At 42.4% G+C, this 15,162-nt stretch overlaps 1 protein-coding gene across 23 annotated transcripts in view; it reads right to left on the reverse strand.

The window, feature by feature from the left end:
- Arih2 (ariadne RBR E3 ubiquitin protein ligase 2) overlaps positions 1–15,162 on the reverse strand; it is a 58,902-nt gene that overhangs the window by 17,885 nt on the left and 25,855 nt on the right. For 9 of the 23 annotated variants that reach the window (XR_015626701.1, XR_015626705.1, XR_015626700.1 and 6 more), the window contains exon 4: positions 12,401–12,446. Coding sequence is in view for 3 of the 9 variants with exons in the window: in XM_087562389.1 (XP_087418515.1) it covers positions 12,401–12,439 (39 nt within the window). In the remaining 6 variants the exon portion in view is untranslated. 23 annotated transcript variants of the gene reach the window in all.

The raw sequence follows: 15,162 nt of genomic DNA on the forward strand, positions 1-15,162 counted from the left end.
TGTTTTCATTCATGTTTTCTTAGAAACTCTCCCTGGAAACTGAAGCAAAACCATCCTTCTCTGTAGTAATTAAAAATGTGATATCCAACGTTAAGCAAAAGAGCTTCCCAGCTGGGCTCCTGAATGTGAGTAAAGTTCTCAAACACTGCTCTACAAGGCCACACCCACAGAGTGCTTCTAGATAGGGCCAGCAGCATATCTCCAGGCATTTGATTTATATTCTGTCAACAACAAAATGAATTTAAGGTCAGATGTGGTAGCATATAATTTTAATCTCAGCAGGCAAACCTCTTCTGAGTTCAAGACAGAGTCTGAAAACCAAGTTTCAGGCAGCCGGGGGTACAGTGAGACCCTGAGCTATCTGCATGCACAAAGCCAAAAATGCCTTTTATCTCAGGAGACGGAGACAGGCAAATTTCTGCTGTACACAGACAGTGCCAGGCCCTGTACACAGTGAGACTCTAAATTACAGTCAGTTTATTGTTTTAAGACAGAGTTTCTCTATGTAGCTAGACCCGGTTGTCCTGAAACTCGTTCTATAGACCAGGCTGGCCTCAAACTCAGAGACTGCCTATATCTGCCTCCTAAAGACTGAGATTAAAGGCATGGACCACCACACTTACCTTAAAAAACAGTTTTAAACGTCCAAATTCACAAAATTCAACAAGTCTTAATTGCTAAACATTTAAAGGGTTGTAGACTGTTTTCTGGTCTTTACACATGGCTCTGACTATTAAAGAGCCTCAAAAGATGACAAAAAGTTAATGTAAATTCTTCCTAAGGAAATGAGAGGATACATGTACCACTAGGTTATTAAGATATTAAAAATAACGTATATGCCCAAGAAAAGTGAGCCTGATAAATATGTAACAGATTCATGCAATGAACAGCAATGAACTTATTGAAAAGAATGCTACAGTTATGGATATAAAACAGGTTTACTTTGGGGGGATAGTCTCATATAACCTAGGCTGACCTCAAACTTGCTTTATAGCTACCAATGATCTTTAACTTCTAATCCTCCTGCTTTCACTTCCTCAACTCTGGGATCACAGATGTGTGCCACCATGTCCAGTTTATGCTCAGAGCTTTGTACATAACGGTCAAGCTCAACCAACTGAGCTTCAGAGAAGCTTACATTTCAGTATTAGGTTAAAGAAGAAAGTAGCAATAAAGCATTCGATTCATAGGGGCCATGATATCTTATTACATGGAAAATAAATTAGTTGAAAACATCTTAAGCATCAAGACTAGGGTGGGAGCCAAAAGGTTGGAATGTGTTTGGAGGCCTAGATCAGGCAGGCTTCCCAGAGAAAGCAGAGGACAGCATGAGGATGCCACTGAGAATACGAAAGGCCAGTAGATACCTCAGGATGCAGACACTGCTCTGATCTGGCGCTGAGTCTACAAACAGCAGCTACCTGTACCGTAGTGCCTACCTGGTTCCCAGAAAACTTTAACAGGAAGACAATTACCAACATGTAATCCCCAGCTCTGGGGTACAAGCCATCCCTGAGACTAAATAATGCATATCCTAGCGTGACGTCATTATCAAAGGCCGTTCAATTAGCGACTGCCTTCCTTCCTGTCCCACAGGCCAAATACATCTGGAGAAATCCAGGGAAAATCTCACACGGGGCAGAAGTTCTGACTACCTTCCATGAAAGATGAAGACCACATATGCTGCTAAACAATTTTCTTACTGAGGCCCACGGAGACTTAAGGCAAAGGTCCCTAAATCACGAATAGTAATGTCTTTTAACTGTTGCCATAATTCATCTCAACAGATTAAGTAATAAACCAGTTATTTTCTTTAAATTTTAGCAGATGCATAAATACAGCTATTTATTGATTGATTGACTGATAAGGTCTTTTTGGCAGAGAACTTTCTATGTAGAGCAGGCTGGTTTAGACATCCACCTGCCTCTGCCCTCGGAGTACTTGCACTAAAGATGTGTGCCACCATGCTGGATTTTTTTTCCCCTTAGAAGCTCTCAGTATGGAGCTATGTGTAGTTCATGCTGGTTCAAGCTTGTGGTCCTTTTTGCCTTGGCCACCATGTGCTAGGATTATAGTGTGTTCCATAATGTTGACTCTACAAATACTTTTATTTTTAATGCATATGAGTTTGTATGTGTTAGGTTTGAGGGAGTGCAGGTACCACAGTGCACAGTGGTGCTAGCGGACAACGTTGTAGAAGTACATCCTTCTCCTGGCTGGAGCCTTGTCTTTGCTGTCTGATGCACTCAGTCTCCCTTGTGCCCATCCTGTCCTTCCTTTCTTCTTTCAGCCCTTTTGTTTATTTCTTTTTGAGATAGGCTGTAACTACATAGAGCACTCCGCTTTAGCCTCCTGAGTGTTGAAGACTGATGTGCAACCTCACTGGGCCACACCAACTGCTTCTTACTCTTTTTTTTCTTCTTTTCTTTTCTTTTCTTTTTTTTTGCTAGTAGCCAAAGATGGGCCACCATACCCAGCTGTTCTGATTTCTATGTATCTTATAGTAGGCCTGGGCCCCATAAACACATTAAAATCACTACAGATGATTTAGGTGGAATCTTTAAGCTAAGAACAGGGGTCAGGGCTGCCCTCCTCAATTCCATAAAGCCCACACAATTGGTTTAGAAATAGATCTCCATTCCATGATGGTGACTAATTACTATTTCACTACCCACTCAGAGGTGACATGATGACCTCAGGTGTCAGTCCCATCTGTCTCCCATTTTTCTGAGAGATCTTTTGTGTTTGTATCTTAGTACAGCAGGCTAGCTGGCTGTCACAAGATTCTTTAGATTCCTCTCCCTCACCTGGGTATCTGAATATGAGATTTCAGCTATGAGCTACCGTTCATATAGTTTGGGGATTTGAACTAGGGTTTTACCCACTTAACTTGGTCCCTGGGAAACTGTTATTAACCTGTGGCTTGACTGCTCTTTCTTTTCTTCCTCCCTTCCTTTTGTTTTTCTTCGAGATAGGAATTCTCTGTATATCAGGCTGTCCTTGAACTCAAGAGATTTGCCTGCCTCTGCTTCCCAAGTGTTGGGATCAAAGGTGTGTGCCACCATTGCCTGGCAACCTGTGTGGGCTTTCAAAAAGAAATTCTTGCTTTTTTTTTAAAGAGTGTGTAAAACATTTATTTAAACACTGTACTTAGTCTGATTCCTTGATTTCAACACTAACAGCTACAACAAAGTCTGAGAATTAGCACAAGAGGAAATGCTCAAATACACTAACAACATGGCTCGTTAGACCCATAAACTTACTGACTACAAGTCTATATCCTAGTAGTTGAATTTTGATTTAAAAAAAAAAAAAAAAGACTAGGGGCTGGAGAGATGGCTCAACAGTTAAGCTCTGACCCCTTCTGACCTCCATGGACACCAGGCACACACATGATGCACAACTAGATAAAACTAATACACATTAAATAAAAATAAATTTCGAAAAGAGACTAGCATTTAAAAAAAAAACCCTCTGTGGTTGGGCATGATGGCTCCTGCCTTTAATCCCAGTTACTGGGAGGCAGAGAAGGCAGAGCTCTGGGAGTCTGAGGTCAGCCTTATCTGCTACGTTGAGTTCCAGACCAGCAAAATCTAAATAATAAGTCCCTTTCTCAAAACAAAACAACCACAGACAAAACCAACAAAGGCTAGGACCTTTAATCCTAGCACCTGGGAAGCAGAGGTAGGAGATATGAGTTCAAGGCCATCCTTGTCTACAAAATTCCAGGACAGCCAGAATTTTAGACAAAATTTCTAAATACACAGAGAAATCCTGTTGGGGAATGACAACACAAAACTAAAAACAAACAAAAAACCAACTGTAGAGATAGATTTATTAAGTGCAAAGAGGCAAAAAGACCTCGGGTGAGCAGAGACAGGACTCAGAAACATGAACCTCCCCTTAGCCTTCTGTAGCAGGTGCTAGCATGACTCCCAATCATATGTGCAGCTTAAGAGAGGTCCCTAAAAGGCCAGGCATGGCAGTGCATGCCTTTAATCCCAGGATTTGTGAGGCAGAGGCAGGCAGAACTCTGAGTTCAAGGCTAGCCTGGTCTACAAAGCTAGTTTTAGGACTACGAGGGCTGTTAGAAAGAGAAACTCTGTTTAGGAAAACAAACAAACAAACAAAAAAAAAAAAAACCAAAAAAACAGAGAGAAAAAGCACCTATATCGTGTCCATGGAAACTCTGTACATCAATTAGCCACTATGAATCTGATGGAATTTTGAAACTATTAATTTTCACGAAATGTGCCAAGACTGGATCTCATCCAATAAGATCTAGAAGGATCTATACTAGTGGCTCTCAAGCGATTGAAGGAATATGATCAGTAATTGGGTGGAGACGACCCCGCTGCTAAGAACACCATCTTCTTCCGTCCGAGTGGTGCTTTTCCCTGAAGGGGTTGTTGACACCCGTTTTTGTATAAATCAATGGCTCTCAGCCTGTATTTTTTTTTATTAAATTTATTTACTTTATGTATATGAGTACACTGTAGCTGTTTTCAGACACCAGAAGAGGGCATTGGATCCCATTACAGATGGCTGTGAGCCACCATGTGGTTGCTGGGATTTGAACTCAGGACCTCTGGAAGAGCAGCCAGCACTCTTAACCGCTGAGCCATCTCTTCAGCCCCTCTCAACCTGTATTTTAACCCTGTTGGGGGTCAAACGACCCCATCACAGGGGTCACTTCACCTGAGATCAAAGAACACAGATATTTGCATTACAACTCATAACTAGCAAAATTAGGTATGAAGTAACAACAAAATAACAAATGGCTGGGGTCACTACTATATTAAATGGTCATAGCATTAGGAAGGTTGAGAACCATAGGGAATGACACTATCAGGACCTTGTTGGGAGTAAGTGTGTCCCTGTGGCATCAGGCTTAGAGGTCTTATATACTCAAAGCTACACCCAGACTACTATGTAGTCTCTCCCTGCTGTCTGTGGATCAAGATGTAAAGCTTCCAGCTCCTTCTCCAGCATGTCTGCTTATACCACCATGTTTGCCACCATGTTTCCCGCAATTACGAAAATGAAACTTCTGAAACTGTAAGCCAGCCCCTTTAGTAAAGTTTGCTTTATCATGGTATCGCTTCACATCAATAGAAACCCTAAGACTGTGACTATCAGCCTCAGTTAAACAGGTGAGTTTTCTCACGAATCACCCAGTGTTCACACCACTGCTCTTCAATACTTCAAGAATGTAGCAGTTTACTCCACATCTTTTAAGAGTCACTTCCCTTGGGAGCTGTACAGACAGCTCAAACTCCAAGAGCACTTGTTCTGACAGAGGCCCTAGTTTCTATTCCCATCACCCACATGGTGGCATACAAACACTTGTAATCCTAGTTCCAGGGGATTCGACACTCTCTTCTGACCTCTTAGGGGAACTAGCACACACATCGTGAATACATACATACACGTAGGCAAAAACATGCACACATGTTTTTTAAAAAAAACTTTAAAGAAAATACACACTTAGTACATATGTACAGCTAACAAGAACTTCAGCTGAGTCCAGAGCAGCTCTGGCCAGGCACATCTCCACACACGTTTTATTGCTAGCAGTCAGTAGGAGACAATGATGATCTTTGCACGCTGAGAAACCCTGGTCTACATATTTCAGGGTAGCCAGGGCTACATAATGAGACCATGTCTTTAAAAAAAAAAAAAAAGGAAAGAGACTGCGAAAAACTCTACATATACACATGCACCCACACGTGCATGCCTCACATTTACTAGGTAGCCATAGCCTAAACTCCTTCCTGATCCTCCTGTATCTACTTCCTGAGTGCTGGGTTACAAGCTATGTGCCACCCTACTGAGCATTAAAATTAGGGTCTGTGTGGGTGTGTGTGTGTGTATGTATATATATATATATATATATATATATATATATTTTTTTTTTTTTTTTTTTTTTTTTTTTTTGAGGGAAGTTCTTACTATATAACCCTGGCCGGCCTTGACCTTATACAGCTCCACCTGCCTCTGCCAGGATAAAGCGCTTGTGCTATCATGTACTGCTTTTGCTGTTGTGGCTGTCTCGTTGAGAGTGGCTAGGAACTCAAAGAATCAGCTTGCCTCTGTCTCCAATGTGTTGCTGTGCTGCTCTGACATAAGATCTCATGCAGTCCAGCTGTTCTAATCCCTAGGGGCTGAGGTAGAGCCTTTTACCTAAGTGCTAGCCTTCCAAGCATGCTCCACCACACCGGATTTCTCTCAGCCCCAAACTAGGGATTTATTTAGCACTCACTATGTATCCTATACATAGTGTAACAATGTATAACAGTGAAAGAATGGGAGGGAGTATCAGTTACTGTTGAACAACAAATTATCCTTAAACTAAAACAGAAACAAAAACTTCATCCAATCAGGGAATAAAAGCACGATACCTGAATTTGGTATTACATTCAATACTACACAAGTAGCAGGATACTGCTCTCATTTAATTTAACATCATGGCTGCAGGCCCAAGACAACACAATAAAGCTAAAGAAAGAAGTGGAGAGGAAGATCAGAAAAGCAGCATTCTATGTACTCCCACATAAAATAATTAAGCAGACAATTCTTAGGGAATCTAAAACAGCATGAGAAATACCTAGTGATGCAGAGAAACTCGAGCTTTCATAGAACGCAAAGCAGAGCAGCCACCTAGGGACACAGCTGGGCTCACCCTTCCTTCCTTCCCTTTCCCTTTCCTCCTTTTTCTCCTTTTTCCTTTCCTTTCCTTCCTTCCTTTCCATCTTTTCTCCCTCCCTCTCTACCCTGACCCCTTCACTCCAAGACACAGTTTCTCTGTGTAGTCCTGGCACTTGTTCTGTAGACCAGGCTAGCCTTGAATTCCACTTGCTTCTGCCTTCAGAGTGCTGAGGCTAAAGGAGAATGCCACCACACTTGGCTACTTTGGTAATTTCTTAAAATGTTAAACATACATTTACCGTATGGCCTGGCAACCCTGCCCCTAAGTATCTACATCTACACAAGAAAAAAATTAAAGCAATGTCCACATCAAATCCAGGGCATGGATAATTATAGCAACATAGTTTATAATATCTGGAATTCAGAAACAGCCTAACTGTCCACAGAATAGATGCAAATAAAATGTATATCTATACTATGAAAATCATTATTTGGAAATAAAAAGAACCCATTAATTGCATACATACAGATGAACCTTAAAGGCACCACAAGAGGGAGCTGGAGAGATTGCTCAGGGTTAAGGGCACTGACTGCTCTTCTAGAGGTTCTGAGTTCAAATCCCAGCAACCACATGGTGGCTCACAACCGTCTGTAATGGGATCTGATGCCCTCTTCTGGTGTGTCTGAAGACAGCTGCAGTGCACTTATATCATCATCATCATCATCATCATCATCATCATCATCATCATCATCATCATCCGAGCTGCAGGTGGCAATATACATTGCAGAACATGGAATCAGAGGCACTGTCACACAGAGGGAGGGGTATAGGAGAGGTGAGAGCTTCCTCCAAAGACAGTGACGAGTTATCAGACACAGCTAACAAAGTGGATTCACTGATAAAATAGGTTTCCTTTTAGGAGGGCGCCATGTCAGCATTCTCCCGAGACAAGGCCTCATCAAAACAGAGTGTACTGCTTTAAATGTGATCTCTTCTATTGGATTTTTTTTAAATTTACATCTCAAATCTTATCCCCCCCCCCCCTTTTTTTGGTTCTTTTTTTCGGAGCTGGGGACCGAACCCAGGGCCTTGCGCTTCCTAGGTAAGTGCTCTACCACTGAGCTAAATCCCCAACCCCGGATTTTTTTTTTTTTTTTTTTTTGAGACAAAAATCTGCGTCAGGCCTTGGACCCAGTCTGCCTCCGGAGTGCCGGGATTGTTACTTACCACCAGGCCTATCCTGGGTTTGTCCTTCCTTCCTACCTACCAACCTACCTACCCACCCGAGACAGATGTTGGTATCAGAGGCGTGTGCTACCACATCTGGCATGAACTTTTACTTATAAACAAAACCTAAACTTTCCCTTAAGATTTTGTTTAAAGCACTGATTTTTACTTATTTTTCTAAAAGTTTAGCTGTAGCATGGTGGTGCAAGCCTCCAATCACCACACTGGGAAGGCAGAAGCAGGAAGATCTCTGTGTGTCGGAGACCAACCTGGTCTACACAGTGAGTTCTAACTCCAGTTCCCTTATGGGGGTGATGCATGTGACATGGTGCCTGTGTGGAGGTCAGAGGACAACTTGTGAAGTCTGTTATCTACCTTTTATTTATTATTTTTTCTTCTTCTTTTTTTTCGGAGCTGGGGACCGAACCCAGGGCCTTGCGCTTGCTAGACAAGCGCTCTACCACTGAGCTAAATCCCCAACCCCTTTTTTTTTTTTTTTTTTTGGTTCTTTTTTTCAGAGTTGGGGACCGAACCCAGGGCCTTGCACTTGGTAGGCAAGCGCGCTAACCACTGAGCTAAATCCCCAACCCCCCCTGGTTTTTTTTTTTAATGTAGGTTCTTACTTGTATAGCCCTGGCTATCCTGGACTCACTATGTAGACCAGGCTGGCCTCTGCCTTCCAAGTGCTGGGTGTGATTGGAGGTAAGTCGCCATGCCCAGCTAGTTCCCCTTAGGTCGGTTCCAGGGATCAAATGTGGGTTACAGCCAGGTTTATGCAGCAAAGTATCTGTACCCAACGGGAAACCTCGCCAGTCCTATTTTTGGTTTCTTTTCATTTTATTTAAGGTGTTTTGGTCCTGGATGCACTGCTTGCATGTGTGTCTGTCTGCATACCATTTATGTGACAGCTGACCAAGGACGTCATACGAGGGCATCAGACCTCTCGGAGCTGGAGTTACAGAGGGCTGTAAGCCACCATGTGGGTACTGGGAACTGAATCCAGGATCAAGAAGGGCATCCAAGGCTCTTAACGACTGAGTCAACTCTCCTGCCCGTTTGTTTTTGACACAGGGTCTTGTTACGTTATTCTACCCAGGCTGAGACTAGGAACTTGGTATGTAGACTGGCTGGCTTTGAATGTAAACTGATTCTACCTCCACCTCATGAGTGGTGGAATGTAGGGTATGCCACCATTCTAGCTAGAACTTTAAGTTTTAAACTAAGGTTAACTGATTATATATTATAAACTCTACAAGGTCTTGTAATTTTCACTGGCTCCACTACAATTCAGCTGAGCACGCCTTCTAAGATGTTCCATTAACTGCTTTGCTACCAACTTGCCATATCCTCAGAGCCACTCGATGTTCCTCAAGGTATGTCTTTCAGGTTAGTTTGCTTATTGACCTGTCTGTGATCTACCATATTTGTGCCTAAACCATACTCAGTGGGAACACACACACATACCAAAATCAGGAACCCTTTCGCATTTGACCTGGAGCTAGGAAAAAACTGTGACCGCAAAGGCAGGGATGGGGAAGAAAGCCAACACTGGCACATCCCTGGAGAGTGACAAGTAGGCCACTGAGCAGAGTGTTCAGTGGGTAAAGTGTTTGCCAAGCAAGTACGAAGACCAGAGTTTGGATCCCCAACACCCTTTGAGGGTGGATGGACTGACAGCTTGCCCGTGCTCTCAGCATGCTCACGAGGCCCAGACACGGGATCCCTAGGGCACAGGGATTAGCAAACTGGATTCAAAGACCCCAACTCCATATAAAGTAGAGAGTCACTGGGAGGAATACTGGGACCTCTTGTCTCCACAGTAATACTCACGCACATACATACAACCCATGTCTGCCTGTACACACTATGAACATGCATGCACACAAACACACGGCAAACAAGAATGAAGGGGGTGGGGTAGACACACCCTCAACTATCATGGTGGGTTGAAGAGAATTTCATAGAATAAAAAATGGGGTTAGAGGGGTTGGGGATTTAGCTCAGTGGTAGAGCGCTTGCCTAGCAAGCGCAAGGCCCTGGGTTCGGTCCCCAGCTCCGAAGAAAAGAAAAAAGAAAAAAAAGAAAAAGAAAAAATGGGGTTAAAGCAGAAACCAAGTACAGTCCATCTTTCCTGCCGTTCTTCCCTCTTTTCTGAGCCCTCAATACCTGTAACAAGATGGACCAGATGTTGATGGGAACCTTTCCTTCCAACTTGAAGGACACTTCTTGCTGTCATTTACCCTATATAATACTCTGCATTGCCTATAGGCCTCAATCTAATACAGCATCTCCAGACCTTTATTTCAAAAAACATTTACTTTACACACGTCAAAATGACTATTTCTTTTTTTTTTTTTTTTTTTTTTGGGTTCTTTTTTTCGGAGCTGGGGACCGAACCCAGGGCCTTGCGCTTCCTAGGCAAGCGCTCTACCACTGAGCTAAATCCCCAACCCCAAAATGACTATTTCTGATCATCAATACTTCCAAAAGGTAACAGGCAAACATCTAACAATGTCCTTTATAGTCTGTGTTTGTAAAGGAAATTGAAAGGTTATCTCCCTACCACAGACTTTCCTCTTTTCTTTTCCTTTTGGAGCTGAGGACTGAACCCAGGGCCTTGTGCTTGCTAGACAAGTGCTCTACCACTGAGCTAAACAGACTTTCAAACATGTTCAGAGATTATCAGCTGGTAACATTGTGTCACAGAAGTAGGCAGCAGTATGGGAGTCCAGTTTTCCTTTCTGATTTTAAAGAATCAGGGACTATGACACTCGATTTTATTAACACTTCAAAGCAAGGGTGCTGGAGGAAGGGCAGAGACCACAGGGAAGTTCAGGATTTAGTATGTGCCCTTAAGACCTCCTCACTGAGATGTAATGACACCTATGCTCACTGAGATGACACCTATACTCTTTAGTTGCTATTATCAGCAAGTGGTTCAAAACATGGCTAACAGCACAAAACCCTGTAGCATCACCATTTCTTAAGCTGTTTAGAACAGGAGTTTTCAACCTTCCTAATGTTTTTAATACAGTTTTGCATGCTGTGGTAGCCCCCAACCATAAAATTATTTTCATTGCTACTTCATAACTGTAATTTTGCTACAGTTATGAATCATAATGAAAATTATTTTTGGAGATAGAGGTTTGTTAAACCTGTTGCGACCCACAGGTTACAGAACTGCTGTTCTAGAGACACGTTCTCTCATAAGCTAAGAATTTTAGAGATGATCAAAATGAAGTCACACAGCCAGTTCAGGATGGAAACTATCTTGGTGACTATGGTGGTTTGAGTTAGAATGGCCCCATAATCTCAGAGTTGAATAGCGGCTACCAGGAAGTAGCACAGTTTGAAAGGATTGGGAGGTGTGGCCTTGTTGGAGAAAGTGTGTCCCTGAGGGTGGGCCTGAGTTCTCAAAAAGCCCACTCCAAGCAGAGTCTCTCTTCCTGCAGAGGCATAACTCTCAGCTCCTTCTCCAGCCCTGCATCTGCCTGCGTGCCAGCATGCTTCCTGCCGTGATGAGAATGGACTAAACCTCTGAAACTCTAAGTCCCGGTTCAAAGTCTTCTTTAACAGTTGCCCTGGCCATGAGGTCTCTTCATAGCAACAGAACAGTGACATTTCTGAATCAACAGGCTTTAGAGTCTTACAGATAAGGCATATATAATTCAATAGCAATTTGGTTCTGGGCATAGAAACAACTCTGTAACTCATAGCTCTATTCTAGTTTTCAATTTTATTCACTCTGTCTTTTCACCACTAGGTACTTTGTGTGGGGGAAGAGGGGGGATTCAATACAGGGTTCTTTTGTGTGGCCCTGGCTGTCCTAGAACTACCAGGTTGGTCTCGAACTCAGAGACCTGCTTCCTGAGTGCCGGCACCACTAGGTTCTCAAAAAGAGAGAATACTTTAGTAAAATTATTTTTCAACCACAAGTTACAAGTTCACCTCAAGGCTGTTAGTAAATAAAACCACAACTTTCTTTCCTAGTTCCCACCAAATTGCAGCCTCCTCACAAACTCAAGCCCTTGTTAAAATGTTAATTTCTTGAGTGAACACTTTCGTCTCTTGCCCACAGAGAACTGAAAACACCAAGAGAGATGAACCCTGCTCCTTAAGGAAACAGAAAGCACAACCGACATTCAGGACGTCTCTTGTAAGATGTGTATCTTGAAAGTGTGCATCTTTGGAACAGATTTCTAAAGGAATTTCTGGAAATTACAAAGTATTACCTGACATTCTAGAACACTTGGGTAGGATGTTTAGTGTTCAAAGCATTAACATATAGAACACACTAGTTCTAGGCAGGAATCGAGGCACACACTGAGTAATGTCTACTCCTGATAACACCTCAAGAAAATCCCTGACCATGGTCATCTGCTTCTTCCTTTCAGTCATCTACAGATGTTCACACTGTCTATCCTCAAAAACAAGTGGTTAACAAAACTTGCAATTAAAAAACTTCCCCCAGAAGAGATAAAGCCAGCAGCCCACCATAACTGTCACAGCCCTTCCCACACTTACCAGTGCCATAGGGAGGATGCAGCCGATGGCAGTGAGCATCAACGGCCTGAAAAAATACAGGTGGTAGTTTCAATTTTTATTTAGAATTCTTACTTGCCAACTGCCTGAAATCTTTTAAGGCTACACCAGTAGGTCTTCATGCCTCATCCAGTTAAAGCACTTTGTGGTCCAATCACATTTGTTAACAAAATAATAGTAAGTCACTCACTAAACAGCCCAGATGAAGAAAAGGTGAGCCAGCTTCTGGGCCTGGGGTAGAAAAGAAAAACTAAAAAAGATCAAGATGAATGGATGTGGCTCTCGTGTGAGTAGAAAGGAGTAGGGTGATGAAGTAATAAAGGGGGGTAAGAGAGGAACCAGGTTACAGCAGAGACGGAGGAATCACACAGAGTCAGCACAGTGGTGACAGTGGTGACAGAGGCGTCCCACTGACTGAGGGTGAGTGGCACCAAGCCCACTGATGTGCCAGACTTAAGTTGCCCTGTATTTCACATCTACACAGTTTCAGCTTCTAAAAGGTCAGCTCTTAGGCTGATAACTCTGCTCCATTCACTTTTCTCTACAAAGGCAGAGAGAGAGAGAGAGAGAGAGAGAGAGAGAGAGAGAGAGAGAGAACGAACCTGTAATTAATTGGGGGCATCCACATAAAACATGCTTTCAAAATCTGGTAACACACACAAATTTGAAGATTCCTAACTGGTCTAACCTAACTCATTCCTAACAACTGTGGTCTCTGTTTATTAAAAAACAAAAACCCAATCAATCCAAAAAAAGTCCAAAGATTTCACTCAAAAAGATTTATGAAAAATATAAGAAAAAAGGAAAATTACTATCCCTTTACTATGAGACTTTTGTGTGTTTACTTGTTTGTTTAGATGGGGTCTCATGTAGCACAGGTTGGCCTCTTGCTCTATAGGCAACGATGACCTTTGAACTCTTGATCCTGCTACCTCTGGCTCCCAAGTGATGACATCACAGGCATGTATCACCTTCCTAGCTTTTGTGATGCTGGGGGTCTAATTTAGGTGTACATTTGGGCAAGCACTCTATTAACTGAGTGTGGTTTTTAAAATTATGAACAACCCTAATATTTACAAAAGTGAGGACGATGAGGACACTTATTTGTTCATTACTTGGTTCTAACGTCAACCTGTGACCATGTCTCCAAATGCAGTTTTAAGGGTTCACTCAATGGAAAAGTCCCTGGGCAGCACTTAGTACAAAAGGTGTGCTGCCGCTCCCTCTAATGCTCTAACAGATTTCTGAGCAATGGCAGATACAATATGCTGCCATTTCAGCAAATGAAGGTCATGTCTAGTAAAAAAAAACAAACAAAAAAAAAAAACAAAAAAAAAAAAAAAACGCTGTAGATGAGTATGGGAATAAAGTAGGACTAACAACATAAGCATGTTCTTGTAACCATTTTATCTAAAAATGACTTCAATGTTTTGTCTCTTTCAGCAAGGTAGCATACCTAATACTAACCAGACACACCATCACTTTGCTGCCTTCTCCAGATAGAGGATAACCCAAAGGCCTACATATTCTAATGAGAATCACAAATTCCAACAGCCTGTACTGAAGACAGACTGCCTTAGCAATCCCCTTTGCTAGGTTCAAATCAAAACCTTTTTCTGTTACAGTAAACGTCATAAATAGGAAGAACCAGACTCAAGCTCTTTAAATAACACCCCCTTTCTGCCATGCCTAAGCACCCACAGTAAGAGTCAGCACTGACCGAATGCTATGACTGCCCTCCAGTGTGTGGTTAACTCTCCCGTAACTGTAAACGCAGAACCAACTGAACACAAGGCGCTTCCAGGACCTTCCCAACATTGGTTTGACATAAAAACCAGAGTTACCTGAAGTAGGGAAATTGAGAAAATGGCTCCATATGATCTGGTTGTAAGGCACTTTCTTAATTAGTGACTGAAAGGGAAGGGCCTAGCCCGTTGTGAGTGGGGCCACCTCTGGGCTGGTGGTTCTGGGTTCTATAAGAAAGCAGGCTGAGCAAACCAGTAAGCAGCACCCCTCCACCAAGGCCTCTGGATCAGCTCTGGCCTCCAGGTTTCTGCTCTGTTTCAGTTCCTGTCCTGGCTCCTTTTGATGATGAACAGAGTTAAAAGTATAAACAAATAAACCCCTTCCTCTCAACTTGCTCTTTGGTCACGGTGTTCACCACAGCAATAGAAATCCTAACTAAGGTTGGGGATTCGGCTCAGTGGTAGAGCGCTTGCCTAGGAAGCACAAGGTCCTGGGTTCAATTCCCAGCCCCGAAAAAAAGGGAAAAAAAAGAAAAAAAAAAAAAAAAAGAAATCCTAACTAAGAGAGATGAGAACTGAGAATCTCAGAGTTTTGGAAAGGTAAAAGACAACAGGAAGTCACAATGGTTGGAGTCAAGAAATGCTACTTTAAATTTTCAATAAAGTATTTGCTGTGGATTTACCACAGCAGAAATAGAAATATGGAAAAGAGATGATCAAAATATACTATATGAAAATTTTTAAAATAGAATATGAAGCAGAATTAGAAAGGCTTATTTGAGGGCTGGAGAGATGGCTCAGCAGTTAAGAGTTCTGACTACTCTTCCAGAGGTCCTGAGTTCAATTCCCAGCAACCACATGATGGCTCACAGTCTTCTGTAATGGGATCTGATGCCCTCTTCAGGTGTGTCTGAAGACAGCTACAGTGTACTCATATATATAAAATAAATAAATAAACCTTAAAAAAAGACTTATTTAAGCTTTCTTTCTCACTACTCT

The sequence above is a fragment of the Rattus norvegicus genome, chromosome 8 (genome assembly GCF_021556685.1).
Source record: "Rattus norvegicus strain SHRSP/BbbUtx chromosome 8, alternate assembly SHRSP_T2T, whole genome shotgun sequence".
NCBI lineage: Eukaryota > Metazoa > Chordata > Mammalia > Rodentia > Muridae > Rattus > Rattus norvegicus.